Source organism: Rhinoraja longicauda, chromosome 1 (assembly GCF_053455715.1).
Source record: "Rhinoraja longicauda isolate Sanriku21f chromosome 1, sRhiLon1.1, whole genome shotgun sequence".
NCBI classification, from domain to species: domain Eukaryota; kingdom Metazoa; phylum Chordata; class Chondrichthyes; order Rajiformes; family Arhynchobatidae; genus Rhinoraja; species Rhinoraja longicauda.
Window position 1 is genome coordinate 105,776,853 of NC_135953.1, and position 16,147 is coordinate 105,792,999.

Sequence of the window (16,147 nt, forward strand, 5' to 3'; positions counted from 1 at the left end):
TGGCAGTTGCAGTATAATGTGGATAAATGTGAGGTTATCCACTTTGGTGGCAAGAACGGGAAGGCAGATTATTATCTGAATGGTGTCAGGTTAGGAAAAGCGGAAGTACAAGACCTGGGTGTCCTAGAACATCAGTCATTGAAAGTAAGCATGCTAGTAAAACAGGCAGTGAAGAAAGCTAATGGCATGTTGGCCTTCATAATGAGAGGAGTTGAGTATAGAAGCAAAGAGGTCCTTCTGCAGTTGTACAGGGCCATGGTGAGACCCCACCTGGAGTATTGTGCGCAGTCTTGGTCTCCTAATCTGAGGAAGGACATTCTTGCTATTGAGAGAGTGCAGTGGTTCAGGAGGTTAATACCCGGGATGGCGGGACTGCCATATGATGAAAGAATGGAGCCACTGGGCTTGTATTCACTGGAATTTAGAAGGATGAAAGGGGATCTTATAGAAACATATAAAATTATTAAGGGGTTGGACACATTAGATGTAGGAAATATGTTCCTGATGTTGGGGGAGTCCAAAACCGGTGGCCACAGTTTAAGAATAAGGGGTGGGCCATTTCGAAATGAGAAGAGGAAAATCTTTTTCACACAGAGAGTTGTGAATTTGTGGAATTCTCTGCCTCAGAAGGCAGTGGAGGCCGATTCACTGGATGCATTCAAAAGAGAGTTAGATAGAGCTCCTAGGGCTAGCGGAATTAAGGGGTATAGGGAGAAGGCAGGAACGGGGTACTGATTGTGGATGATCAGCCATGATCACATTGAATGGCGATGTTGGCTCGAAGGGCCGAATGGCCAACTCCTGCACCTATTGTCTATGTATCTATGAATATGGAAAGCACACAGCGTGTTTAAGAAAATATTGTTTTGTTGAATTCCGTTGAAATTGAAATATATAGCATGGAAACATGCCTCACCATGTCTATGCCGACCATTGGTCACCTGTTCACACTAATTCTATGTTATCCCAATTTCACATCCACTCGCCACACGAGGGGAAATTTACTGAGGCCAATTAACCTACAAACCCGCACGTCTTTGGGATATGGGAGGAAACGGGAGCATCCGGAGGAAACCTATGCAGTCACAGGGAGAACGTACAAACTCCACACAGATAGCACCCCAGGTCAGGATCGAACCTGGGTGTCTGGCGCTTTGAGGCAGCAACTCTACCAGTTGTGCCACTGTGCCGTGCCTAAAGAATACAAGTTCAATTTTGGCCTACGAATACAAGTTAAACAGTAACACAGACACAGTGTGTGTTTGTGAATGACTTGGCAAATCTCCATACCATACCTTACCTGTCTAAAGTAAATCATCCAGTCTGGAGTATAATGGGAAACCATTTCATAGGGCGTTACCAAGTAGATTAAATGAAGGTAGTTATCAAGCACCAATCCCTCCAAACTTTTCTTCAAATCCATATTCAAAGTATCACAGTAATCCAAGTCCACTGATGCTAGAACGGAATCAATAAATATTGGTGAACCTATTCACTAATAAGATGAAACCACCTACAACTATTTAGACCATTCTGACATAGTAAGTAATCTGCCTGGTGGGATGTCCATAAGTGGCAGCACTTGTATGAAGAACCAACTTCAGCCGGCTGCAGGGGAACAAAGGTGGACGGGTGAGGAGAGGCCCACAACAGCCTGGGACTTGCCTGGAATGGGCACTGCTCATAATAACAAGAGCCTGGACTTTGAAAGCGGCACCGAGACATGGCGCCTCTGGCATGCGCGATCTGTAGACTATTTCTGTACACTTGCTAATCGAGGATCAGGGATATGACAATACCCTTCTGGTGTGTTTGTATGAAAAATAATTTTACTGTGTTAACATTTCGCACATGACAATAAAGGAGCCATTGAACTTCACAAGAAAGTTCACTACATTTCAACTCCTATTATTATAAAAATCACGTCCTCTTTATGAAACAAGAAGTCAGCAGATGAATACGAGCCCCGGCTTACCTTTGTAGGTAGCATGACCCAGCTTTGTGACTTCTAATTGACAACTCATCTCTTCACCTTCGCTACTCCTCAACATTCTGCCCTTTATTAAACCTTTTTCCATCAATAGTTGAAGAGCTTGTTCCATGACCTCCAAGAAGCTTTTTTCTTTTAAGTGGTATTGCTGTTGCACACCAAGTAAAGTGCCATCCATGAACTCAACAATTTTATCAAGTGTCTGGGAAACCTGCAGTAGAAAAATAATAATACATATAATAAAAGGTAAACTCAAGCTAACATTTTCTCCAAAGCTGATACACAAACACCTATTATGAATAGATACAAATATTTAACTAACTAATGTAATGCACCAAAGTATTTTTCTTGCTCCCTCAAAACTACCCCTTTACATTAAAAGGAATAGAGATGCCACGAGGAAGTGTAGACTGGTGTAAAAATAGAAAATAGCAGCGTGCAAGTTTGCAACTTCCACCCTCGTGCAGGAATTGCGAACATTGCAATTTAAGTAGGTCCATGATGTCAGGAACAATGCAGTGCTTACACAGGGAAATGTTGGCAATTCCACAAGGCACTGCTGCTGCTCAAACACTTGATAGCTTCAATATGAATCTCGAGGCAACAATAGTTAATGACTATATTTTTTCCCATAAGTCAATCTTAACTGTCAGTTGATAATTTGTAATGATTGCATAATCATTCAGCATACATTTTATTTCATTGAGTAAACTGCTCAATCAACTGTTGCAGTGACAGCTGTTCTGAGAAAAACCACGTTGAGAAGATAATTAAAACACTCACAAAGGTTTAAAAGCGCATTTGTTGGATATTTCTCATGATCTTAGAAGTGAAATTAATATAATTGTAATAAAAAGATTAACACTGCTAAATAGCAGTGCTGGAACTGTGAATATATATAATGATGTGTACACATGGAGTAAACACTGCATGTGGCGTTATATTATCGCATTCTACAATACAATACAATATATCTTTATTGTCATTGTACAGGGGTACAATGAGATTGGGAATGCGCCTCCCATACGATGCAATAATTTAATTAATTTAAACAACAACAACCCAACGAAACAAATTGTAACAGTTTTAAGACAGAATAAAGTGCAAGTAGATCTGTGCCGGATCACTGTGCGATGTGACCATCCGGCTCAGCAGGACCGGTTCATAGCAGCTATGGCCCTGGGGATGAAGCTGTTCCTGAGTCTGGAGGTGCGGGCGTAGAAGGCCTTGTATCGTCTTCCCGATGGAAGGAGTTCGGACAGACTGTTGCAGGGGTGTGAAGAGTCTTTGTGGATGCTGGTGGCTTTTATGAGGCATCGTGTGTTGTAGATGCCCTCCAAGGCTGGTAGCTGTGTTCCGATGGTCCTCTGAGCTCTATGGACTACCCGCTGAAGAGCTTTCCTTTCTGCCTCTGTGCAGCTGAGGTACCACACAGGGATGCCATGTGTTAGGATGCTCTCTATGGTGCAGCGATAGAAGGTCGTCAGCAGCTGTTGGGGTAGACCAGACTTTTTCCAGTGTTCTTGGGTAGAACAGTCGTTGCTGTGCCTTCTTGACCAGCGCAGTGGTGTTATTGGACCATGTTAGGTCCTACGAAATGTGAGTGCCCAGAAACTTGAAGCTGGACACTCTCTCCACACTGTCCCCGTTGATAAAGATCAGGGCGTATTCCCCGTTATGTGACCTACGGAAGTTGATGATTAGCTCCTTGGTCTTGGTGGTATTTAGGGACAGGTTGTTATCAGAGCACCAGTTATACTAGTTATAATCCATCAGTTTAATTAACTATTACATTTTTATAGTATGTTATTATATACCTTTAGCCCAATTAGGGATAACAGCAGATCTTTAATTCCTTTTTCACTGCTATTTATAAGATTGCTGTAACAACACTCCATTGGTTTACTTATTAAGTCTGCAACCTGTGGACAAAGAAACAAAAACACAATTTTAATCTGATCAGTATAGAACTACATATATAATATATATAAGGTGTCGCTGTCTATAATGCTCACAGAGAATTCATGACTCCCACCTGTCAGAGGTTGCTAGCAGAACAGGACGTGAGTAAATTGGCAAGTTTCACTTTGGAAATGTAAGCCATGGTCCGCCAAGACCTACTGGATCTCCCAGTTGCCGACCATTGTACCTCCCCTTCCCATTCCTGTACTAACCTTTCTATCGTGGGCCTTCTCCATTGCCAGAGTGAGATAACATGCAAACTGGAGGAATAGCAACTCATACTGGGTAGCTTAAAACTCAACAGTATGAACACTGAATTCCCCAATTTTAGGTAACCTCTAACAGCCCCTCCCCCCTCCCCTCCCCTTGCTCCTCACTCTCTCCTGGACTAGCACCTATTTTTTCTCCCCCTCCACTGATATTCCTTCCTTTGGCTTCACAATTCACAACTCTACAATCCTTTTCCTTCACATCTTCTATTTTAATCTCTGGTCTTTGTCCAACTATTTGCCTGTCAAAACACTCCCTCGCCTGCGTTCACCTGTTACCTGCCAAGCTTTGTCCTACCTCTCCTCTCTCCCAGCTTCCGTACCCTCTGCTGCCTGATCCACTGAATTACTCCAACACTTTGGATCTTACCAGTTCACCGAAAACTGTGCCAGATTGATATGTGCTTTTTCCCTTCACGTTTCTTTCAAATTGCACAGGTTATACGTGAGACAGCGGTGGGGTTAAAGAGGATGGGAAGTTACTTTATTGATTAAGGAGAACATTATGGTAGGAGTCCTTTATTACAATGTTGAAGGATCGTCCAGTGAGGCTACATGGATGGAGTGGAGTAATAAAATGGGGACAATCCCACCTTGTTGGGATTGGCCAATAGGAATGAGAGTAAGAAAAGTACCAGCAGATTGTAGACAGCTGCAAGACAAACAGGGTGGGGTTATATTTTATTTTGAAAGTTAATACAATATCCCTGATTGGGATCAAAAAAGAAATATTACAGACTGTTCCCCAGTAAGGATAGATTTTGCTTTTATAAATATCCACAGGTTGATTTTGTCTATAAATCAGAAAATACACATAAAAAGGAGAAAGCACTGGATATGGTAACCATAACTCCATAGTACTGCAACGAATGACACCAATAGCATGTAAGACTGATAAGAAAGAGCATTTACTGAAAATAGAAAGTGAGGAGCAGCTAATCCAGTCATTCATAAGAATAAATGTTTGTACGTGCATCAGACTTTTGAATTTAGTAATATCTTGGGAGCTGGTCCATGTGTTGGGGTGACCAAAAGTCGAGCATCTGTAAACTAGGGATGGCCTGTACTTTACTTTTCAAGTATAAGCCCTTGAGATACAGAATCAATATTTTTGCCTAATTTTCTATATGTGGACAAGCTCTCAGCAATTTGGGTGGATAGGAACCAAAATCCTATTGATACTGCATAACTCCAATTAGAATAACATTCAGCAACTGTTTGTCTTTCTCAGTTTCAAAATGGATGGCTCTCATTCTTTTCTTACTGAAGTCCAGCTACACCAGTTCTACACATTTCCTTCACCTTTTTCACTTGGTAACCACCTGTGACACTTGATTAGGTATAATGGAATATTATACTTGTTTCATCTACCATTATTGAAAACATGCACTATCAGAGAACAAATGTTTAATCTCATCTTATTTCCCAACCAATTACTGGCCACTTCTGCACATTGACAATTTGAGAAGACAAAGACAATGTATTGTATTCACGGAGGAGTACAGGGTGGCAAGTGTAAGGCTTCTTCTACCTGAGTAAGACTAAGTTGTAGTTTAACTAAATTGTATATATATTCACCTACATTTCCTGGACATTAATCTTTGAACATAGCTATAGATGCGAACTAATGTGCGGCACCATAAATAATCCCATTGAGTTCTGAGGAAAAGTCCAGTATTTAAGAAAGAAGGCATTTTAATGTAAACAATGACGATACCAGCTTCTTATCTTGCTCCTGCGTTATCAGAATGCTTTCTCCTTCTGTGTCAATACCAGCTCGTCCAGCTCGACCAACCATCTGTTTGTACTGATTTCTCTTCAGGAAATCCCTGGCAACATAAGGAGATCTCAGGATAACCCTAGGAGGTTAAAAACAAATAGTGAGACACAAGTAAAATCTGAAAAAAATGGAGTATTAGAAAGACATCAAACCAACGGAAATCCAACTATAACCTTTTCCAAACTAGCTGATTCTCCTGAACAACACCATACATAGGTTTAAGGTGAGAAGGGAAAGATTTAATAAGAACTGAAGGTTACTATTTTACAGAAAGGGTGGTGGGTGTATGGAACGAACTGCCAGAGGAGGTAGCTGAGGCAGATCCTGTCACAATGTTTAAGAAATATTTAGACAGGTATAAGGATAGACACAAAAAGCTGGAGTAACTCAGCGGGACAGGCTGCATCTCTGGAGAGAAGGAATGGGTGACGTTTCAGGTTGAGACTCTTCTTCAGATAGGATAGGTTTAAAGGGATATGGGCCAAACATAGGTAGATGGGACTAGTGTAGATGGGACATGTCCGTGTGAGCAATTTAATATTCTCTTAGTTCCTTAGTTGGTGTGAGCAATTTAATATTCTCTCAGTCTGAAGAAGGGTCTCGACCCGAGACGTCACCCATTCCTTCTCTCCTGAGATGCTGCCTGACCTGCTGAGTTACTCCAGCATTTTGTGAAGAAATACCTTCGATTTGTACCAGCATCTGCAGTTATTTTCTTATACTACTTGTTGCTCCACTGCGATTTCTCCTCAAGGTATGTCCACTTTGAAGAAGTTCTCCTCCTCTCTTCGACGAGAGTTTAGCAACGCTCTCTCGCTGCTCCCCCTCTGTGATTTCTCCTGCCCTCCTACTCTACGACCACATTTTGACCCCCTCAGTTTGAAGAAGGGTCTCGACCCGAGACGTCACCCATTCCTTCTCTCCTGAGATGCTGCCTGACCTGCTGAGTTATTCCAGCATTTTGTGAATAAATACCTTCGATTTGTACCAGCATCTGCAGTTATTTTCTTATATTTCTCTTAGTTCCTGCTTTGCAGGATCTCCAATGCTGTATACAGCACATGAACAAATCCCTGATACAATTACAGAAATTTTTATTTGCAACATAACTATTTCCTCTTTAGTGTCCGGCTGTTTAAAGAACTCAGATTGACAGCCAGGTTTAGTTTCTTCAAGAAACTCCACTTTACTTATGTAAATAATAGTTGACAGTTTGAATACTTTGTGTTACAGTTTAACAGCGATAACTATCCAACATTGCAGTCAATGAAGCTGAGAATAATGTTAGTTACAATTCATCAATTACATTGGGATACAATCTGAAAGGAACATGAATTTAGGCTAAACATAAATACAAAATGTTGAAGTAACTCAGCTGGCCAGCAACAATTCTGGAGGAAATGGATAGATAACTTTCAGGTCGGGACCCTTCTTCAGTCCCAATCCAAAACATCACATATCCAGTTTCTCAAAAGATGTTGCCTGACCGCCGTGTTACTCCAGTATTTTGTGTCTATCTTTGGTATAAACAAAGATAGGCAAACAGAAGGCAGTGGAGGCCAGTTCGTTGGATGCTTTCAAGAGAGAGCTGGAGAGAGAGCTGGATAGAGCTCTTAAGGATAGCGGAGTGAGGGGGTATGGGGAGAAGGCAGGAACGGGGTACTGATTGAGTGTGATCAGCCATGATCGCATTGAATGGCGGTGCTGGCTCGAAGGGCTGAATGGCCTACTCCTGCACCTATTGTCTATTGTCTATTGTCAAACATCTGGAGTTATTTTATTACCTAATGAATTTAGGTTAATATTTCTAGCCAATAAAATCTCATTCAACAATGAGAAATTCCTCCTGAAACTCCTTAAAGTTCGTTTAAAACAATGGCAGCAGTTGATGATGTCTCAGTGTCCAGTATTCATAATAAATAGATTTGGTGCATGATCAAACCATTTGATGACTGGTCATTGACTTAAAACATTCTCCAGAATGCTGCTTCATATGCTAAGTATTTCCAGCAGATTTCTTTCCATTTTACCACTCTGCAATTTTGAGATCAAAGTGATCAAAACCTTTTGAAAATCCAAAAAGAAAAACTGCAGATGCTGAAACAGCAAACACTTTTAACTAACACATTCACCTATTTATGTTGCTTTCAGTCCCACGAATACTCAAGAGTTCCAAGAGGCAAGGCAACATATGTTGGATGATGAGATCAAACATCTGCTCCATCTTACATTCCTCAGCATCTCTCAGAGGACCCTCCCTCACAATTGCCATTATGAATACTGTCAGAAGAGTCCAAGCTGGGAGGGGATTTCTGAGATAATCGACCAGATTGAAGATCATAGCATTGGCAGAGTAACATTGCATACATGTTAAAATGGATGTCTTGTTTATGTTAAAATGTATTTTGTGTGTTTTGTTGCTTATTATTGGTATGACTGAATGGCAAATCAAAGATTTGATTGAAAATAGACACAAAATGCTGGAGGAACCCAGCGGGTCAGGCAGCATATCTGGCGAAAAGGAATAGATGACTTTTTGGGTCAAGACGTTTCGTCAGACCAATTTTGTTTTGCATCAGACTCTATTTAAATTTGCATGTACTCAGCTGACTGAATATAAGTTTACCCTTCTTATGATTCTTATGAAGTTCTTAAACAGCGAGTCAGATAAGATGAAAGAAAAGCAATGAATGAGAATCACACACTAACACAAAACTTTACAGGCGATCATACAGACTTTTTCTCTAATAGTTTAGTAATGATTTGGCACTAACCTCCGAGCTGGTAAGTTAACACCAGCAGCCAGTGTTGATGTACAACTTAGCAAGCAGAGTATTCCTTCAGAGTAGGCCTGCTCTATAACCTTTCTTTCATCATTTGTCAGCCCGCTATGATGGTATGCCAATCCATAAGGCACGGTTCCACGTAAAACAGGGCATATCACACCATTTCCGATGTCTTTCAATTCCGCAATAAGAGCACACTTTTCTTTCACCTTTACAGAAAGGAATGACCTGGGAAAAACACATAACTGAGAGGATTAACAAAATCAGCACTTGAATATGACAGCAAATTATTAAAATGTTTGATTTAGTATAGAATTTATATATTTAAGGCAGAGATAGATACATTCTTGATTTGTATAGGTGTCATGGATTATGGAGAGAAGGCAGGAGAATGGGGTTAAGAGGGGAAGATAGATCACCCATGATTGAATGGTGGAGTAGACTTGATGGGCTTAATAGCCTAAATCTGCTCCTATCACATGAACCTATTGGCAAATACACAAGTCATAACATGGAAACAACCTATTTGTGGTTTACCCATGTCCCAATTATCAAGTAAATCTAGTACTATTTACACCTACCCAAGTTGCAATATCCCTTTCACCCTATCTTTTTATTGTGTGATTCAATCTAACTTTGGAACATTCACAGTGTCCCTATCAGAAACAATAGCCAATGCAATAGATTGCATAGCTTCACAACTCTTGGTGTAAAGATTATTTTAATTATGATTGATCCATTGCCATCTTATGCCTGTATTTTTTGCCCATAGTCATTAGTGAGGATTCTGGTTACCATTTAACATTCTCCATGTTGGATTAAGTGATATCATTATTATTACATTCAGGCAATAAATATATATGTTGACACCACAGCTAGTACAAAATGATTTCCTTCCCAAATGGAATCTAGAGAGAAGTAACGTGAAAACTATTACAACAATAAACTGTTGAATCAGATTAGATATCTAAAGGCAAATTTAGCTAGGCTGTACTCAATTATTAATAATTTACTCACACATGTGGTTGCTTGAAAATGCAACAAATGACATTCCAAAATGTGAATGTGCAGTAATTGTGTGCATACTTGCTTAAATACTTGCAGAGCATCTTGCTCACATTTTCACAATTCTTTTTAGTCGGACAGAACAAAAGACAGGAGTGTTGTGGGATAATTTCAGTCACAAGTGCAATTAGATGATCTGGATCAATCTTCTTCATATTACTTGAATACTATAAGAACGAACAAAATTTTAAAAAATCACAATCTGTCTCCACAATACCAATACATTCCAATAAATATCACAAATATCACAAATGTTCAATCTGTTCACACTATTATAACAATACTAATATTGATGCTCGTGATAGCCTAATACCTGTCCACGTGGCCTAGTACAGTTTTGCTTGAAGCTCTTCAGAATGTTTTAACAAATTAGTAGGAATACAAAAACAATTCCATTGTTGTAAGTATCTAAACAGAAGTATATTGGCAATTTGAATTGCAATTAGTTATAAGCTTGGACCATCTGGCACTTTGAAAGACAAATAATTTTGCATTATAATTTACCTTGTAGTTCAACAGGCGAGCAAATGTAAAACTGTCTTCTGATTTGTTGTCCACTTCATAAATACTATCTCGAATTTTAACATATTCTTTTAACTGGATCTAAAAAAAAAATTGTAGTCAAGTTTAACAAGTTTAAACACAGCCAAACACAATAAAACTTCCTGGGCACCAACACTTTGTACATGATTTAACCTGCAATAACACCATTGTTTTCTTTATCATCTTCATCTCCAAATGTGCCGTCAGCATTCATTAGAAAATGTATGCCATTGTTTGATTGGCATTGCTTAATATCATTTCATCAAAGAGACGGCATAGTGGCGCAGCGGTAGAGTTGCAGCCTTACAGCGCCAGAGATCTGGGTTCGAAGCCAACCATGGAGACTGCCTATACAGAGCTTGTACATTCTCCCCATGACGGTGTGGGTTTTCTCTGAGTGTTACAGTTTCCTCCCACACTCCGAAGATGTACAAATTCATAGGTTAATTGGCTTTGATAAAATTGTAAAGTGTCCCTCATGTGTATGAATGTGGTAGTGTATGGGGTGATCACTGGTCAGCGTGGACTCTGTGGGATGAATGGCCTGTTTCTGGGCTGCGTCTCTAAAGTCTATCAGTCCACGCTGAAGTCTATCAGTCGAAAAACTCTACTGGTAGCCAACAGAGGAAGATTTCATCCCTTCATTAGTGAGAGCCACACCCTGTGCAACATCAGTCTTTTACTGACAACATTGTGATTACAAAGGTGAAGCATCTTGGCAATTGATGCTAGTCAATGCAAACCCTTAAAGCAATAATATTTTCTATCATAACTACCGTGTGATATTTTAATCATGACACTTCTAAAGGATTTTTACTTGTATAATAACTTTAAATACTATCAACCAGGAATTCCTCAACCTCGTGAAAAGACATACACATCCCATTTTCCGAATTATAAAGCTTACCTGGACTTTCATTGCAAGTGAACTATCACTGGAATATTCTTAAAACAAAGCTCAGGTTGACTGCTGTTAAATCCACACTGCTATGAAACAAGATCACGAATTCAATTTTGCCAATTACAGTCTAATTTCTCTTACCTTTGTCAGGCTAATGAATCAGTAAATCCTGGGCACCAGGTAATGGCAGAAAGAAATGGAGTGGCTGTGATTCCTCATTTAACAAATTTAAAATAACAGACGAAACACCATGGAACAAAGTGTATCACGTATTGAAATGTACAAAAAAGTAACTGCAGATGCTGGTTTTTAAAAAAAGACCAAACTGCTGGAGTAACTCAGCGAGCTAGGCAGCATATCTGGAGATCATGGATTATGATGTTTCCAGCCGAGATGAATCCCGACCTGAATTGTCAACTATCCTTGTTCTCCAGAGATGCTGCCTGACCTGCTGAGTTACTCCAGCACTTTGCATGTTATTTTTTCATGTTCAAATGGCTCTTTAGTCCGAAAATGCAAAATTGTCCTTTTTTACGTTAGCAAAAACCAAAATGCTAAATTCTCGTTTTCCTGCTAACCTGATATTACAAATTAAGTAACGCATTGCATTAATTGCCACCAAAAAAAATGTTATATGATTAGACAAGCTATTCTCACAATACAATGGATGTTGTTAATTTAGTCAAGCTACAAAGAGACTTTTCCCACTCTCATTTATTTCACTCCAATGTTCTTTTGTTTGCTTTGATTAGATTCAGGGATAGTCCAAATAGACAGTAAGAGTCTGCAAATTTACCTATTTTAGGGCCCAATTTTCTCCACTGATGTTTTTCTACTTTTGTTCATGAAACTGGATTTCAGATTGGTTAAACGTCTCAAGTGAATGAAACTGGCATCAGTTATCTGTTTTTATTTTGTGTTCTTGTACTTAAGATAGATCAGGAATACAAATTCCTTATATAAGTATGCAAGATGACGTTAAAGAGCAACTTTGAACAGAATCCCTTTATAGCTCAGTAAAAACCAGCATCTCTAATTAAATCATTAATAGACAATAGACAATAGGTGCAGGAGGAGGCCATTCGGCCCTTCGAGCCAGCACCGCCATTCAATGTGATCATGGCTGATCATTCTCAATCAGTACCCCGTTCCTGCCTTCTCCCCATACCCCCTGACTCCGCTATCCTTACGATAATTTGGGATCAGGAACAGAAAAGTGAAGTGGATCGCACTCACAGGTCGAAAGTTGCTGGTATAATGTTCTGCTTTCAGAAAGTGCTGCAAATCGCTAACATTATTCAAAGTTGCACTCATTCCAATGATTTGTGTGGTTTCTGGAAATGGAAATAAAATAGAATGTTAAATGTCAAACATTTATTGATTGTCAGCCATTTATTTGGAATTGGGCAAACTAGCTTTTCCAGTAAAATTGTTATTTATTTATATGTAAGCTTGCTCTGATGATTAATGTTGATAACGGATAAATCAATATGGACAATACTAAATTTAATGCTTAATTTAAAGAGTTCTTCCAATGTTTAAAATAACCAAGTTTTCCAATATCACTTTCAAACCATTTATTTACAACAAATTCTTTAATTACCAATCAAAAACATCTGGGTTGTGCACATTGAGCAAATATTTATTTTATTCCAAACCATCAACCAATTATTAAAATGGATCATGGACATTTTAAATTGTATTATTACAATACTCAATGCATGCCAGAAGCTATGCTTTTCATCATCAGTTTGGATCAAATGCCAGTTGAATCATTGCTTCACTCTTCTAATTTACAATGAGGTGTACTCCCTCTGTCAAAAACATTTGTGTCACTAGTTTAAGTTGTTGGATTACTTTCTTTAAAATATAGATTAACACCAGAACTCAAGTACAGGTACAGCATCTATTTGGTAGCTTACCCGCGATGTAGAATGCTCCATTATGTAAAACCAGAGTAAAGACTATCTTTAGTTTATCCTTTTTAAATTCTGGGCATCTATCTGTCACTTTTTCTTACGTAAACCAGGTCACGTAATAATGTAAAACACAAACTTTAAATCATCTATTTACAACGAGATCTGGGTGTCCTAGTGCATCAGTCACTGAAAGGAAGCATGCAGGTACAGCAGGCAGTGAAGAAAGCCAATGGAATGTTGGCCTTCATAACAAGAGGAGTTGAGTACAGGAGCAAAGAGGTTCTTCTGCAGTTGTACAGGGCTCTAGTGAGACCGCACTTGGAGTACTGTGTGCAGTTTTGGTCTCCAAATTTGAGGAAGGATATTCTTGCTATTGAGGGCGTGCAGTGTAGGTTTACTAGGTTAATTCCCGGAATGGCGGGACTGTCCTATCTTGAAAGACTGGAGCGGCTAGGCTTGTATACACTGGAATTTAGAAGGATGAGAGGGGATCTTATCGAAACATATAAGATTATTAAGGGATTGGACACATTAGAGACAGGAAACATGTTCCCAATGTTGGGGGAGTCCAGAACCAGGGGCCACAGTTTAAGAGTAAGGGGTAGGCCATTTAGAACAGAGATGAGGAAAAACTTTTTCAGTCAGAGAGTTGTAAATCTGTGGAATTCTCTGCCTCAGAAGGCAGTGGAGGCCAATTCTCTGGATGCATTCAAGAGAGAGCTTGATAGAGCTCTTAAGGATAGCGGAGTCAGGGGGGTATGGGGAGAAGACAGGAACGGGGTACTGATTGAGAATGATCAGCCATGATCACATTGAATGGTGGTGCTGGCTCGAAGGGCCGAATGGCCTACTCCTGCACTATTGTCTATTGTCTATTAGTTATGAGAGTCGGGTTGGCCAATGATGAATTGTTGCAGTATGACAGTTAGTGAGGAAAAAATCTAATAGAAATTTCATATCACAGAGGAAATTTATAGCGAATACAAGAGAGTTTTGAAAAATAGCAGGACAATGCTTCCCCATTCTTTTCACAGCATTAAATTGTTATCTACATTACATATTCTGTTGGTGGCTGCTTCGACAAATCTTGGTCAGGTTAACTGCATAAATGTCTTCTTATCACATTCTTGAGCCAAACAGAAACAGTTCAGTATGTACTGCTTGCGGTAGTAATTTGTATCCACTCCTATGTTTAGCAAATTACTTGGGTTCTCATAAAGAACTGAACAATTAACAAAACATAAACTGTTGTTAAAATGTTACTCACTGCTTGTGTAGAGGATTTTAGACAATGCCATTTCCAGGACTGCTCCACGACTCCCTTCACCAAGCATGTGCAGCTGTGATAGAACAGAAAAAGCCTAAGGATAACTAGGTGTGCATTTATTTAGCTTGATTAACTTAGAAAAGTGCAACAAGCCATTTCAGAAGGGACTAAACATTTCTATCGTGCATTAGTGAGGATAAAGGCAAGATGACAAATAACTGAATGCTTACGTTTTGAGAATAGGCTGGGAGTGGGAATTAAAGGCATCAGTGGGAACAATGGAGAGAGGGGGTGATTATTTCAGTCTCACCCAAGACAAATGCATGCCTGCTGGTGGATAGACATTATTCAATACTTTATGAAGATAATGCCCCATTAACAACGTAACTGAATAAGACAGATTGCCCGAGCCATCATTTTTATGTACTTACATGACAAGCTGTTATCAATAGCAAAGTAGAAGTTTCAACAGGAAGAATGATGATCTTGTCACAGGTTAGATTAGGGGAGGGGCAATGCAAAGAAAATGGAGCAAGGCTTTTGAGGGAATTTGTTAAATTACTACATTTAATTTATGATTTTTTAAATATACTTAAAACCTTTCTAATTGTATCCGATTTTCAGATCTTTTTAGAGATTGTGGAAAAGATTTTTGACAGCACAAGCTATCAAACGTATTGTAGCTTGTGGTGGAACTTATCCATGGCAGCCAAAAGGCTCATAACATCCTGTTGGCCTCATTTCTGTACGTTCTATAAGTGAAGCATTGTGAACAATTCTTAAGGAATTCACAATGAATACAAGTTCCTTTGGTTGTTTTACTCCCCCTCTCTCTCCAACTGCCCTGATTAATTTATCAACCATTTGATTATGAAAAGCATCTCACGATGGTGACCTTAACTTCACACCATCAGAACAATTCCCTTGTACTAACCACCCTCTCTGCAACTTGATACAAATTTATTTTCTTCCATTGCCAGTTCTAATGTGAGGTCTTTGGCCTGAAACATTAATGCAGATGTTATCTGATTTTGAGTGTTACCACCTTTTATTGGTCTTATTTCAGGCTTGTGAAATGCTATCTGGGCCATTCATTGAATCAGGCTTATTTTCTGCTACCTATGAATCTGGTTATTCATGGATTGCTATAGTCACAGGATGGCTGTAGGTATCATAAAATGCTGGAGTAACTCAGCAGGTCAGGCAGCATCTAGGAGAGAGGGAATGGGTGACGTTTCAGGTCGAGACGTCACCCATTCCCTCTCTCCTAGATGCTGCCTGACCTGCTGAGTTACTCCAGCATTTTGTCTTACCTTCGATTTGTACCAGCATCTGCAGTTATTTTCCTACACGAATGGCTGTAGGTTGTGAGCTGCACAGTTGCAGCACCACTACAGGCATTGTCCAAGACACAAGCACGAGGTTCAGGCTGGATCTACATACTGATCCCATATGCACAAGGACTGCCACAATAACTGTGCAGAAAGGCATTACGAAGAAGATAAAAGCTACTTATTTTTGTGTATTGCAAAGATAGCTTTAATGACCAATCCATCAAGTGACACATACTCTGTGTCAACATTAATACCACTGAAATAAACAGCATTTCATTTTCTATAACAATTATGAGGATGCTGCTCATTTTTCTTTCATTCAATTTAACTA

At 39.5% G+C, this 16,147-nt stretch overlaps 1 protein-coding gene across 1 annotated transcript in view; it reads right to left on the reverse strand.

The window, feature by feature from the left end:
• The window catches only part of helq (helicase, POLQ like), a 44,545-nt gene that overhangs the window by 12,729 nt on the left and 15,669 nt on the right, over window positions 1-16,147 (reverse strand). The window contains exons 5-13 of the mRNA XM_078404029.1: window positions 14,483-14,555; window positions 12,533-12,630; window positions 10,357-10,455; window positions 9,874-10,019; window positions 8,776-9,015; window positions 5,939-6,080; window positions 3,808-3,912; window positions 1,976-2,201; window positions 1,301-1,458 (exon numbers count right to left, since the gene is read on the reverse strand). Of these exons, the coding sequence (XP_078260155.1) occupies window positions 1,301-1,458; window positions 1,976-2,201; window positions 3,808-3,912; window positions 5,939-6,080; window positions 8,776-9,015; window positions 9,874-10,019; window positions 10,357-10,455; window positions 12,533-12,630; window positions 14,483-14,555 (1,287 nt within the window). The remainder of the gene's footprint in view (window positions 1-1,300; window positions 1,459-1,975; window positions 2,202-3,807; window positions 3,913-5,938; window positions 6,081-8,775; window positions 9,016-9,873; window positions 10,020-10,356; window positions 10,456-12,532; window positions 12,631-14,482; window positions 14,556-16,147) is intronic.